Source organism: Stegodyphus dumicola, chromosome 2, assembly GCF_044657685.1.
Source record: "Stegodyphus dumicola isolate Sdum_Otavi_A_Nest chromosome 2, ASM4465768v1".
Lineage (NCBI taxonomy): Eukaryota > Metazoa > Arthropoda > Arachnida > Araneae > Eresidae > Stegodyphus > Stegodyphus dumicola.
The window spans coordinates 202,660,127-202,676,100 of record NC_140769.1 but is presented as its reverse complement, the minus strand read 5'-3'; the positions used below and the strand labels follow the sequence as shown (position 1 = coordinate 202,676,100).

Genomic DNA, 15,974 nt, shown 5'->3' with positions numbered 1-15,974 from the left:
GATACCATTCATTAAACATCAGAGAAAGGAGACTACTAACGATGGCAACGTATCATTGTCTGGTTATGTTGGATGATGGCACATCACATTATGTGTCTGACAGAGATACCCTGACTGGTTACAGTATAGAACGTAATTTATTCTATGTGTCACTTTTCAGGGGCACAGTTGGCTCGCACTTCCTACACACAGGTGGGCAAAATAAAACTGGCTCAGAAAATATTTATAAGATTTACGCAGAATTGATCCTTTTTGATGCACAAGAGAACTTCCATTGTAAAAACCTTATTTTGTATAAACCGATTACTTTTATTTTAAGAAACTTTCCTTTCCCTTCTGATTTTAATTTTCTGCCAGAATGCAATTTTAAATGATGTATGTGCTAAATTTCAATGAGTTCAGAAATGCATTTAACTAGCAGAATTAGAAGAGTTAATTACATGTAGAATGAGTTCATGCGATGAGCAAGATTTATGCCATGTGTTTGCAAGCACCTCTGTAGCTGACTATTTGTGGTAGTCACTTCTTTTTTTATTACACTGATGTTGTGGACTCTTAGACTAAAGTTGAAGCCAGTCGCGTAGTTAAAATTTACTTCATTCTGACTGTACAAACTATTTTGTGTTTTAGTTACTTAGTCACAATGGCAGTTAATTTGTGAATATCAAGTGTGTGCAAGTTCTGTTCAGTTTACTTAAAATAAAAAGGTTGTTATAACTTCCATTGGCAGTCATCTGTTTTTCAAGACATGGCGAGAATTCGCTATCTCGTCTTAAGCAGGGTCTACATTTTATGCTCCCATAAAGAACAAGACTCTACAAGTGATGCCAAAAATGGCTTAGGATCATGGGAAAAGCTATATTTAAACCTGGTCCCTTCCACTTGTACTGTACATATAGCTCAACCAAATCCTATGGACAGATTTGGGAATATTGTTGACTCCATTAAAGCATCAATGTGGCCTCAGTGCTTATTTGATGTAAAATTGTCAACAACAGCATTTGCAGACCAACCAGACAATTACTTTCTACTGTACTCAGTTTGGCAACATCCAAAAGTGGCTATTAGCAATGTCAGTTCTCAAGGACAAGCCTTGATATGGTACAAGGGTATTGGGAAATTTCTGCTTGGCAATCCGGAAACTCCAACATACACATACCAAAACTTTAAAAGTGCCTTCTTGCAAGCCTTTCCAGTCATAAAAAATCGTTTACTATTGGAAGCTGAACCTTGGCGACAATTGGAAGCTGAACCTTCAAACCCTGGCGACTTTGGAAACTTTATCTGAGCTGGAGACAAAGTATGAAAGCTGCCACATTTCCAATAATGCGTGCACGCAGAGGTATGCACAAGAATCCTGAAATTTACACACGCCTAGGACAGAACAACAACAGCAGATAGAGAATAAAAGAAAATTTAATCGCCAGAAAGACTTTTCTCCAAAAAGAAGTGACCACCGAAAGGTCAATCAACAGTGGCAAGACGAAACACAACCGAAGAAGTTAAACTTTTGAGGGGTGCTGGAAAGAAGGGAGATCAGCTGCTCTGGGAAGGAGAAAATTCCTCCCACATACAAAGTGCATTTTCTAATACAAATTTGAACACTTTTTAATATAAATTCAACTGAACAATGCGCTGGAAATTGCCTTATTTGATAAACAGAAACTGCACAGTTTATTTGGGGAAAATTTTTTCGACGATAGTTTAAACACCATCATTTATCGTGAAAATCATCATTCATCGTGAAATTCATCGTGAAATCATCATTCATCGTGAAAATTATGGCAGTGATTGTAGCCAAGGGGTATGCTGCTCTTGTATAGGAAAGTTGCTACTCCATGTGCAGGTAAAAAGTGAGCAGCAATAAGTCACCAAGTCACCTTTTTCACAGTGAAAAATTTGCAAGCACACATTTTTTTAGGTATAGGTTTTCTGAAGTTCGCAAGAGCCCAAAATAACTTTCAAAATGCAAGTTAGTTTTCAGTTTGGACATGGCAGAGAAAAAGCATGCAGAATGCAAGCCTCCAGTGGTGCAGCTGAATGGTCTTAAGGAAAAGGGTAAAATGGCAAAATTAGTAAGTAAATTAGCTGATTTATTTAGTGAACAACCAGGTCTCACCTCTATGGTAAACCACACAGTGAACATTGGAATAAATTTACCATGTAGGGCTAAGCCATACAGCTACGATAAAATAAAGGAACAAATAACAGAAAGGCATGTAGCAGAAATAATCACAAATAGAATATTGTGGCATCTAGTAAACCATTTTCCCAGTCGTGTTATGTAGTAAAAAGAATGATCTTCCCCCTACTGAATTTAAAGCTTGGCATTTTGCCATAGACTATCGAAAGATTAATAATATTAAAAGTATCCCGTATACCCAATACCGATTATAGAGGAGATAATTAGACAAATTAAATCAACTAAATATATGACCACTTTAGATCTTACCTCTGGCTATTTTCAGTTTAGTATGAAATCAGAGGATATCTAGAAAACTGTGTTTACCACTAAATCTGGCATATACACATTTCTATGAATGCCATTTGGTTTATGCGGTGCCTCCGCTACTTTCTAAAGGGCAGTGGACATTATTCTTTGAACAGTCCTCGGAAAATCAACATTTATTTATTTAGATTTTTATACATTTATTTCCCAGCAATGTGATGGATTAACATATTAAGGGTTTGACTGACATCTTTAGACTTTTACAAAATGCCGGTTTGAAAGCGAACTCCAGCAAGTTAAAATTCGTGGCATAAGAACTCAAATATTTAGGTTATAAAATTTCCGCTAAAGGTATTGAAACTGAAGATTAAAAAATTATCACAATTGAAAAACAACTTTCCACCCAAACTCTGACTTCACTGTGAAAAAACTTGCTTACACTGTAAGTCCTTTATTAAAAATTTCATACACATAAATGAGCCTTTCTTAAAACTGAAAAGCATAAGAGCAAAATTCTGTTGGTTGGCGGAAGCCAATACGGCATTTGGATAATTAAAGGCAGCATTAATTACAGCTCCAGTACTGAAGGTCCCTGACCTAAAGGATCAGCTTGAAATATCTGCAGAATTGTCGGACTTTGTCGCAGAGGCCATATTATCTCAACCGGGGCAACCAGTAGCCTATTTCTGAAAGACATTTAAACCTACCCAAAGAACCTATACGGCTATTGAGAGTGAAACACAAGCTGTCTTCCTCGTCATACAAAAAATCAAAGTAAATTTCCAAAAATTGACCATTACAGTACACACTGACCATGCTGCCATCCTTAGGCTTTATTTTAAAACAAAAATAAATAAATAAATAAATAAATAAATAATAAAATAAATAAATAAACTGTTGCCATGATTGATAAGACGGGCACTTGAGCTGCAAGATTATAATTTAATATTTAAACATTTACTGGATAAAGATAATATGGTCATGGATGCTCTATTGCATTAAATTAGATGAAGAGGGTAATAAAGTTAAATGCACGATGTTTCACTTAAAAATTTTATATTCTCGAGATACTATTATCTCTGAACTAAAAACAGACCCAGAATTTAAAACATATATGTGTAACAGCAGGATCCATATAACTTTGAGCATCCAGATTTAACCTTTTTGCGATGGCACACCTTTGTTTAAGACGCTCATGTGGGACAGAAGGGAATCAAAGGCAGTCACCGTACAGGACGGAGGTTTTGCTTCGCTAAGCCTAATTTTATTAAAAAAATCAGAAAAAAAAAAAAAAGTTTCGCTTCTAGCATTGTAATTTTTTTGTATCATTTTAGATTATTACTTGAGCTCTTATATATGTTAAAATTAGCACTTAATAAAATTTTTTTCTTTATTTTACATGAAAATATATTTAAAAATTGCTTATTTAAATTATTCCAAAGTTTTAATTGATAAAATCCATCAATAAAGTTTAAAATTAATAAAAAGAACACAATAAAGACTATTTACAGTAAGAAGTAACAAAATTTAAAATGAAAACGAGTGTGGTAAATCTCGAAGCACAGAGAACTATCACTTTGTAACTCTTAGAAAAAGTATCACTTTTTAGAAAATGAATCAGTACTCTCATTTGCGTTAGTAAATGGTTCACTAACCATACTAGGGTATTCTTCCTCTGATAAATAGCGCCTTCCCGCCATAATAGACTGGAGGTGAGGCTTTCCTAAATAAAAAAAGAAGGAACGGAAATATATCTGAAGGCAATGCAAAACGTAAAAAAACTCCGCACAGTAACCCTAAAAGACTGTACATAGTAGAGGGAAAAAATAGAATAAAAAAAGGAATTGGATATAAATCAGATCCGAGAATGTTTTCATTAGCACGCAGCAATTTAAAGAGCTCACCTCTGTTTACGCTTTCCCTCTGCCCCCCCCACCCTCGAACAGCTGATGATTAAAATACCAAAGTCAAGCAGAATATATCAAACTCAAGGTCAGGAACCTAAAACTGTGTTCATTCATTTCATCGACACAGGATGCCATCTAGTGGTCTTCAGAAAAACGTTTCACCTTAAAATGCGTATACGCATCACCCGTCCTCTGAATGCGATCTTTACTGATGCATGGATGGGATGCCCGGCTGTAAGAGACATTCTTAGGGAATGCATATATGGGACGCCTGTCCTGAAAGGGTTAATAGCCATTAGAAATACTCACTATGATATCATTGATAATCTGATATATTTTTCAAACGTTACAAAAACAATGAATCATTCCAGCAAGTTTGAGACTTAGTGTCCTACAAGAATCACAGGATGCACCGATTTCCAGTCATCTCAGTATTAGAAAAACAATCAAACATCTACAAGAGGGGATATTTTTTCCAAAACTGCAAGAAATTATTAAAGAGTATGTCAAATCCACCCATACCTCCAATTAGTTAACGACTTTAATTATTGGCCAGCCGGATACCTAAGTAGTATTAAAGCAATGTTTCCAAATGAATTATTAGGGATCGAACATTTAGGATCATGTCCTTGTAATGTAAAGAATAAACAGCGTTAACTTGCTTGTAATTGTTGATCATTTAGCAAATGGGTAGAAATAGTTCCTCTAAAAAGGGCTTTTGCCAAAATAGTTGTAGATTCCTTTTTATAAATAAATTTATTTTAAAATATGGTGCACCTTTAAATATCATATCAGATAACTGTCCCCAATTTGTTAGCCAGATATTTCAAGATTTATGTGCAGGGCTTGGCATATGTCACTTGAAGATGGTCTCTTATCAATCCCAATCACAATTGCAGAGACAGATCTATGCTATTTGGCAAGATGAAATTGTTTACTAGAAACTTTGCACAGTTTGATATAAGAAAACTGAAAATTTGTGTATATTGTAATTACACCTGTGTTTAATGTAATAGTTACAAGGCAATGGTAATGTTAATAAGAATAATGTAGTGTTTGTTTGGTGTAATGTAATGTTTTATGTAAATAATGTAATATTAATATACGCGTAAATGTAATAATACCTTCTTAATAGTATCATGACTCATTATGCAATCCATGTGATTGTTAAAATGATCCATTCCCCTTATTATACCTATTTTGGGTGCCATATTGGACATTCTGTTCTGGTAAGCATTATTCATGATTGTACTTTCACTGCCATATGGTATCTATGGCTGTCTTACATTAATCTGTATTATTTCAAATAGCACTGAATTCTATCTTTTTCGAAAAATTCTGAAAAGCATGTTTTATTTCTTAATGTTGAATTTGTATGCATATTATTTCCTTGAAGAATTATTACACAACACAATAAAATGAAAAAACCAAATTATCAGCCTTTATAAGTTAATATACACTTTTAAGCACAAAAATTGAAGCTCCAAGAAGGACTTTTGCGATCGTGATGAAATTTGGTATGCAAAAACATCTTGATCGAACATGTAAATGATCAGGGTTTCAAGGCAAACGAACAGGAATTGCAATCATAGCATGCATTTCTAGTGCGCAATTCGCAAAGTATAAAACCAGTAACAGAGGCGGAAAATTTATCTTTTTTTTTTTTTTTTTTGTTGCTGCCATTGCAATTTCGTTAAGAAGCAACTAAAGATGCCATAACGACAATATCGAAGACCTTACAGACAACTAAACGACTTTGAACGTGGTCGCATTGTAGGGTTTGCGTGAAGCTTGGTGGTCATACCGATCAATAGGTCTCACCTGCAGCGTACAGACACTGCTGTGCAAAGATGTTGGCAGCAACGGTTGCTACAAGGAAATTGCCGATGAAATGAGGCCCACCAGCGGCCGAGCGGTAAAGTCACTGAACACTGGTAGTTCGGTCCGAGGTTTGAATCCCGCGAACGGGCTGGCAACATGGGCGTTTTCGTGGTTTTCCCCATGTGTAACGTGTATACGAGCCAGTTTCCCTTAGAAAGTCCTCCACGAAGGCATCCCTCCTCTTAGGCAGATAGCCCTCGAGGCTTTGCCATACTCACACACGCCGATGAAATGAAGGCACTGGAAGGCAAAGAAACACAAATGTGAGGCAAGACAGGATGATTGTTCGCCAGGCCCGAACCGCCCCAACAGTATCATTGTCCACCACTCAGCGCACTACAACCACATCTATCAGGGTTCGTACACATTTCTGCACAAGGAAATTAAGTACTTTTCAGGACTATTAATGAAAAAAATTAAGGACCTATGAGCAAAAGGGAACTGAATAAATTCAATTAAAAATATTATATCTATGCCTGAACATGAGTAGGATGCATTATTATTAAACATAACTTAATTAACATAATTATTAATATTTTGAGAATAAAATTAATTTTATGAAATTTATCAAGTAGCATTAAATATTTTACACTCATAATAACTGGACATATCTGAAAGAAGATAAGTGACATTTTAGTTACGTTTTACTAACAGCTTTTTTTCTTTTTTAATGTCTCATTTTGTCATATACTTGCTCAGTCTAGAGGTTTAGTAAATAGTAAGTAGATTTTTATGTCAAGCAGCATAGGTTAAAATGAGCATTAAAATCATAATCAGCATGATTCATAACAATAGACTGGCTGTTGTCACCGCTCCTGCTTGTCTATAGAGAGACCTGCTGATCAGAACAAACCTGAAAGGCCTGATGTAGGCACAGTTAGCAAGCTTTGAAAGTTAGTTGACCTCTGTCTGACGTTGTTAGTGTTGTAGCTTTGTGTAGATTTCCAGAGGTTGTAACTCAGTTAATATACTTTAAGGTTCTATTAAGCCACTAAAGCATTAGCGGTGATAAGTTGTTTTGCATTAAGTCTCACTAGATGCAAAGAATAAGTTTCACATGAATTTTTATATTTTTGTGTTTTACCTTGTGAACACGGTAAAGGTTTAACACGTAATTTACGTAATAATAACTGTACATATCTTTGAAGAATAATTTTCTTTCTTTTTACAAATTTAGTTTCTTTTTTCAACACGTTTCCTTTTCACTTTAAAATTTTGGGATTTAATTAAAGACTTCTGTTATTCTAAAAGACTAAATGCATTTAAGGTGTATGGAAAAAGCTGCTAATTTTATTTCTTTAGTAATACGAACATTCAGAAGAAATATGAAATAGATATGGTTAAGTCTGGTCACAGAGCTGGTGTGGCATAATTTTTAGAATTTAGGGACACATTGAGCAACAAAATCTAGAAATGGCAAAACTATTAGAATTTAGAACAGGCATTGGATGCAGAATTTAGGATCCACAGAGACTGAGTCAGGTGACAAAATGCCTAGCGCCAGCTCTGTGTATGGTGCATTAAGACATATTAGATTAATCTTTTGAATTGTCAGCTTTCAATTTCTTTATTAATAAAAAAAATTATTTCTATAATGCCTGTCCATATGATAAGATGATTAGAAGTACTTTTGATATTTTCCATGCTTGTATCTAGTGAAAAGTAGAGAAAATAAAGGGAAGATAAAAATGTTAAGAAAGCGATTCTCAACTATTATGTTTTCATTGTTCTTCCAGATGTTTTTTCAAAATGTAAGAAACTGTGTGTTACTACCATGGAGACATTTTTCATTTTATCACATTTTTCTGGAATCTTTTAGAATCGTGGGTCTATAAATTTACCTTAAAATCTTTCTAAACTGTCCAAGCTTCAATGTCTAAAATCCTAAAGAAAAATTACCCCTGCCAATTCTGTAACAGCAAAAAGACAGAAATGTTTTTTTTAAAAAATCGGAGGAAAAAAGTGCGAAATTAATTTTATAGAGAAAACTGATGCATTTTCTGAGAATTCTGATCATTCTGAGAAATGGGAAAAATTCTTACCATGAAAAAAAATTAAAAAGACATTTTTAATTAATTACATAGCTATTTTGCTTTTGCTAAAAAATGTTTTGTAAACTGTGGTAAATAGCATTATTCCTTGCTTATTTTTCATATTCAATATATTGTATAATATGTGACCTAAATGGAACTTTATAATATAATAGTGAAAAATAAAAATGCTTTATTTTAATGTTATTTCTTAAATATAATTCCAATATTTACCATTATTTTAATGAAATTTATCAACATTAGAATGTTCTAAAAAAATCGTCAAAAAATTCCCAGATATCGGAATTAAACCAGATTTTTTAAACAAAAATTTTCTATAGAAACCGATTTTAAAATTGCCAAAATGTTGATAATCGCCAAATTTAGAACTGTTTAATAAAAGAATTCACATCCTCAAAAGCGGAAAGTTGTTTAAGAGCTCTTCATTACAAAAAATGAAAAAATTTTGAAATGCTTATGTTTAACTTCTTGCTCAGAAACTCGAGTATCCCACCATTATTTATATTACAAATAGGAACAAATTATAACTCATGAACCCATTCAAAAAACAGCCATATTTGTCAGTGAATCGCCAAAAATATTCCTGCAAAAATGCTAATTCACACACAAAATGGCAGTCATAAAAACAGACAGAAATTTCAGATGATTAAAATTAAGGACCTTCTGCCAATTTTGGCCAAAATTAAGGACTTTTAAGGACGAAAATCGATTCCAAAAAACTTAAGGACTCTTAAGGACCATACGAACCCTGGTCTACACCTCCCGTGGTACTGTTCACCATCTCACGGCAATTGTTTTGAGGCGGGGTTACGCTCACTGAGACCTCTAGGATGTTTGCTACCCCAAAACATCAGTGGAGTTGTCTGGAGTAGTGTCGCAGCCAATCATCATGGCTGCCATCGTACAGCGTTTACCGATGAATCCAGCTTCACTCTTGAAGCATAAGACCACCATGTTCGTGTCTGGAGAGGATGGGGCCAGCAGTCCTAATCAGCCTTTGTTTTACAAAGTCATACAGCCAGTAACCTCTGGTGTGGGGCACTATTTCTTATGACAGTAGGTCATCTTTAGTCATCCTCCGTATATCTTTAGCATCTCAATCATATATTGATACCATCCTGCGGCCGGTTGCATTACCCTTCATGGCACGTCATCCTGGGGTCATTTTCCAACAAGATAATGCCAGGACACATACTGCTCACATATCTCTGGACTGTCTCCATGCGGTGATACTCTTCCTTGGCCAGCAAGGTTATCAGACCTTTCACCAATCGAGCATGTCTCGGACATGGTATGCTGCCAGATTCAGGGACCATAAAATATCACAGATCTTGAGCGACAACTGATGACTGCCTGGCAGAATGTATCGCAGGATGACATTAGGAACCTCTACCACTCCTTGCCTCGACGAATTTAAACATGCATTGTCACCAGCGGAAGTTCGACAAACTACTAATTTGAACACTCAATGGGTGATTGTGAGCTGTGAACAGGTACTATGACCTTGATTTTTTAATCATTTTATTACCTGTGTATGGAGGTATACACATATACAATTTCGTCAAAAACAACCATTTCCTTCATGGTGGTTTTTTTTTTTTTTTTTTTTTTTTGGCAAAAGAGTGTATTTTACTTACCATTTAATATTCTGAGATTAATTTTATTTAAAGTTTTTAATATTTATCTCATTATTACCTGTGTATGGAGGTATACACATATTCAATTTCGTCAAAAACAACCACTTCCTTCATGGTGCTTCATCTTTTTTTTTTTTCGAAAGAGTGTATTTTACTTACCATTTAATATTCTGAGATTAATTTTATTTAAAGTTTTTAATATTTATCCCATTTTTCTTTTTCTTCCTCCCCCCATTTCTCAAATACAGAGAATTAAACTCTTCCATTTGGATAATAAGTTGTTTTTCAACAATTAAACAAATTATGCAAGTTCTAAAACTGTAAGTTATGCATAGTCATCTAGCATGAAACTCTGTTGTCATTGATAGTGATATACACAGTTCAAATGAAGTGCCCCCAAAGTGGTTTTTCTTCAAAAAATACAAATTAGGCATGCAGTATAAGTGACTTGTTCCCAATCTAGGTATTAAAATGCTTAACCTTTTTTGGGGGTGGGGTGGGGGAAGGAGTAACCTTGTTAGCATGGATTTTGTAATACATATGCATTGTCATAACAAAGGAATATGTTTTAAAGATTCTCAATGCAGACAGAAAACTAGAGGCAAGACAACCAGCATAAAATCTTTTTAAACTTTTATTTGACGTTGCATTATTGGTACATAATCATACTATACCCGAAATCATATTCAATAGCTGATAAACACCATATAGGAAAGTTGATATCTACCAGTATTATGAAGCAAAGACTAAATACCAAATGATTCTAAATTACAGTACCATCATTGTTTACATAGCATCATCAGCATGTAACTCAAAAGTGCAATAACAGCACTCAAATCAGTCAAAATTTGCCTTAGAATCATACAATAAATGTTTAAAAATCAGCAGAGAATGAGAAACATGCAAACAGTTCCTAATATCCTTTAATATTATTTAGGCAGAAGTCCACAATAACCATAAACATGCAGCCAATCTATAATATTATTCTGTACACTTACACCATGTAATAATATACAATGGTTTTTAAGTTCTTTAACCATTTACAAGAGCATCCTGCAGTACTGGATATAGATTTTTCATTTCATTCATGGTACACAGCATGCACAGCTGATAGTCAAGTTTCACAAAAGAGAAAATATTCCTAAATTCAATAGCCATTCGCTCTAGTTCAATCTCATAAAACTCAAAAGTGCTCTTGGAAGTCTCTGCCTATCAGGCCCTTCCAGAGTTATTCCAGCCCTTCCTTCTGAGAGTTGTGAACTGCTCCTTGAAAGTTCAGTCAAGTGAGCTGTTCCGACTCACTTGACTGAACAGAAGAAACACTGATACGAAGCCTGTTTCAAAGATAGTCACACTACATATTAAGGATTATTTGTTTTGCTTGAACAGTATACAAATTCCCCATATCCCAAATGTTTTGCTCATGAATTAAACACTTTAAGGGTTAAAACTACATTTTATTAAAGAATAAAATAGTTCAGAAAAGGAAAGCAGTAAAAACAAGAGCTATTCCTATGCACAGTGCAGTTATTGTTTAAAAAACACTACATATTTAGCCGACTTTATTAATTTGGAAACTGACATTTAAGAAGAACTGCTGACAGTTTCTAACATTTTTTAACCATCATTATCCCATCCTATATATATATATATATATGTATATTCCAGCTGACACTCAAAATAATCATTGAACAACCATCTTCTTCACAATGAATTTAGCCCATAGATATCATTAAATTCTAGTTAATTCTAATCCCAGTTCCAAAAATTACTTCCCACCGATTTACATACATAGTTAATGTTTTGGGATCATAACATTTGACACTGAATTTTCAATGAATAAGTATGAAATAGGATCCCCATAAAATGTTTTCATTACATTTACAATGACGTCCGTCTTTCTGTGTGTCTGTATGTGACAATTGTTCCGTCTATGATAACTTGTACATCAAACTTCCACACATTTCTATTTTACATATTTAAGCTTTCTGCATTCATGTAAAAAATTGAATAGATTTTGGATAAAATTGGACAGCTGAAAACGATACTTTATTTGAAGACCACAGCAGTTTTTAATGGACAACTGGAAATGGTAACTGAAGCCCATAACAGTTTTTAAAGTAAAACTATATTATAATATAATCCAAGACTTTTTAGATTTTGGCCCAAATTGATAATATGGAAATGATAATTTGCTTGAAGCTCTGAACAGATTTTCGTGAAAAAATATATTGTTGTAATCCAAAACTTCTCAGATTTGGTATTTAAAACTTCTGTACACATACACAATCATCATTGAGAACAACATATTAGACTGCAGAGGTAGTACTTTATACAAAACTTTAACATTCTCAACTCTAATCTCATTTAATCTCATTCAAAACCAGTTTTGGAATCCCAGACTCTAACCCTGTTTTCAACACATAAAAGTTTTTATGAGCACAGACACTTTACTCACAAACCTCTTTTTTTTTAATATGGCAGTTATTGTCATTTGTTACTCTAAATTACTACATTGAGAAGGGATGACTATGTTGAAAGTCATCAAAGATCAGCCAAAAATACAGATGCAATCTTATACCTGAGGCAATTTTACCAAAGCAATACAATAATAACAAAATATAAAACATTTCAAAACATAAATATAACACACTATTTTCTACATACCCAAAGAGTATTTCTGAATTTAGTCAGATTTATGTCATTAAAAAATTCTTCACCATGCAATAAATTATAATAAAAATACTGCTATGTAATTATATATTTCATTATCCACACTTACAATAATTGTCATATAAAAGCTTCAGACAAACAGTTCTATTATATAATGAACAATCTGTGATGAGAGTTAAGTGCACACTGTTATAAAAGAAATACATACCTTTATTTACAGGAACAATGTAATATGAAAAAGGAGAGCATTGAGGGGAAAATTCTTTGTCCTTGACAAGCCACAATGCATCAGAGAAAATGAATTTATGGAATTCTTCTAATTTCTTTAGCTCCTCATCAACTAAGATAATTGAAGTTTTTAATGCATGAATTTTAACCAAGATTCTTCCAAATTTAGTAAAAATTGGAAATGGATTAACCTAAAAAAATAATTAAATTAATGAACCTGAAACATTTTAATAGCAATTTTTAGCTTAAAACTAGAACAAGGATTATTTAACTTATTTCTCCCTTTACTTATAAGTTACTTTCTTAAAAAAAAAATTCTAAAATAATTTTTATTAGATTAAGAGAGCGGCACATTTTCAAACAGAAATCTAATACAGGATACAAGAGAAAGCCCTTTTTGTAACAGTTTTCTTACACTATAGAAAATAGCCTGTTGTAAAATATTAACACTTTTTGACATATATTAGTTTATAATTTTTCACCAAATATACCTCTTATAAAACATAGCTTTTCCTCTACTTATGAGGATTTTGTTAAGTAAGTAGTGATTTAAGAGTTGTCTAGTTGCTCTGAAGAAGAGAAAGAAAGAAAAAAAAAAAAAAATCTCTCAAACCATTTTGAAAGTTTGAACCAATATGAAAAAAGCCTCTCTGTAAGGTGTCAGAGAAATGACAATTACACATGTTTATGGAATTTTCCATAACAACAGTTAATTCTTGACTTCATTCATCATTCAAGAACATAAAACACAGCTAATTCCACTCTCTTATGATTCAGAATATCGATTGTTGATGTACGGCATAGCATATTTCTCCAAATTCACCACCATTCTCAGACTATTTTTATTATAATACCAAATCATTATCCTATCATCCCAAAATAATTATTAAACAACCATCTTCTTCATGTTGATTTTAGTACATAGATATCAAATTCTAGTTCATCCTGATCCCAGTTCCAAAAACTACTATACGGTCAACTTTTTACTTCTCACCAATCTACAAACTTTAAAACATTGCTATATAGAATACTTAAACTTTCTGCATTAAAGTAGAGAATTGATTAGATTTTGGGTAAAATTGGACAACCGGAAGCAATATTTTATTTGAAATCCATAACAGTTTTTAATGAAAAACTAATATATTATAATATAATGCAAAATTTTTAAATTTTAGTATTAAACCTTTTTTTAGACTGTGGCTAAAATTAATAACATGGAAGTAATACTTTGCTTGAATCTCTGGCCAGGTTTTTGTAAAACAAATATATTAACATAATCTAAAACATCTCAGATTTGGTATTCAAAATTTGTGTATGCACATATGATGCACATACTATCATCACTGAGAACAACATATTACATTTTAACTACATATGATAAAGTGAAAGTGGCACTTTATTAAGAACTCTTTATAGATTTTTGTAAAAAAATACACGATCACTATAATAAGAGTTTAATCTAAAATAATGCAACACATATTATGGCTATTTTCTTTATACCTAGGTATGGTATTTATTTATAAAAATACTTGTTATTCTCTTGCATTGTTGATTATGATGAGGCACAACAACAAACAGCATACTCAAAAGCACAGACTGCCTAACATTTTACTGATCCCCAAAGGTGCAGTAGTTACTATTTATTTGTAATTTCAAAAACTAATAAGAACTGCTCATTGATACCTAAATACGCTACAGATATATGTGCAGATGAAAATGAGTTTGGATTTGTTGATACAGTACAAAGTACGAGAACCGGATGTCCAATATCTGGAATGATCTAACATCCAGACCTCAAAGCCACAAACAACTTTTTTTTTACGCATGTGCATTTGATTTTTTCCTCCCATAATAAAACATGCGAAGAGTCACGATTCTTAATTTCACTGAGGCATTAAATAAAATACCTCATTGTTGAAGAAACAATCATTTTAGTATAAATTTGTAAGATCAATAATTTGGCTCCATAGCTGCATATCTGCTTGGCATACATCTCAAATCGAAACATTCTACATAAGAACATCGGTGATTTTACACCTACTAATATTTTATATCCCTGACAACCAACCTGGTGAATTATTATATTTTGCTTTTTCTATCACCGCATGCTTATGCTTTTTTTATGCCTTTCCTGCTGACATTATGCTTGGCGATGTTTATAGATTTAAATTAAATGTGCTAAGAAATGTTGACGAGCAAATTTACAAAAATTTCTTTTGATATCCCAAAAATAAATTTTGTTAATGAAACTCATAGGCCAAAAGACTACATTTAGTGCTATTTGAATTAAGGATAATTGATATGTTATTCACATAAACTCAGAACCGGCATCAGAGCTCATATGGCCATACAGGGCAGCAGAGTTTAGGGATGAAAAACTTTTGGAATTTAGAGAAGCGCAAAGCATAAAATTTAAGGGATGACAAAATTTTTATAATTTTGGGAAAGCACTGGGGTTTCAAAATTTAGGGGCGGCAAAAGTTTAGAACTTAGTAGTGGCATAGCTAGGGTTCCAGCGTCTGGGGACAACTGAAGAATTTGTGCCGCTTTCTGTGTGCCAAGAGTGGAAAACATTTCATTAAAAAATTTCACAGCATCAATTTGGCACCGCCTGCATGCTGCAGCCGGGGACAGATGTTCTCCCTTGCCCCACCCTAGCTATGCCACTAGAACTTGGGGAGATGCTTTGTAGCAGAATTTAGGACCCACAGAGACTGCATCAGGCGGTATTCAGCCTCGGTGCTCAGTAAGCCCTAAGTATAATGAGTTTATTATTCAGAACTCAGATTAGCCTTAAGCGTGCGCAAGAAATAGATGTAGATATAATAAATAACTAATACAATTCAGGCTTAATTTTTCTAAATATGCGACAGAAGTAAGACAAAATTTAGCAGAACAACTTGTCTTTCGTCGCCCATCTCATGGTACATAGCCAATAATGTAAAGCGGACACTATTAAGCTAGGCTAAAATATACTTCTTTGATTCTTGGGAATTTTAGTAAATACAGCAGATTGCACTGTTCCTGAATCTTCGAAATTGATCCAGCTTATTATATTTTGCAGACTGTTATTATTACAGCAATTTTATAAAAATTAAAGCTTGAACTTTCCAATTATGTTGAAAAGAGTTTCTAATTCAGCAAGATC

The 15,974-nt window shown here is 33.4% G+C and overlaps 1 protein-coding gene across 1 annotated transcript in view; it reads right to left on the bottom strand.

Moving 5' to 3' along the window:
• Window positions 1–15,974, bottom strand: part of LOC118198512 (endoribonuclease Dicer-like) — a 141,051-nt gene that overhangs the window by 41,569 nt on the left and 83,508 nt on the right. Inside the window, exon 10 of the mRNA XM_035370203.2 lies at window positions 12,807–13,017. Within this exon, the coding sequence (XP_035226094.2) occupies window positions 12,807–13,017 (211 nt within the window). The remainder of the gene's footprint in view (window positions 1–12,806; window positions 13,018–15,974) is intronic.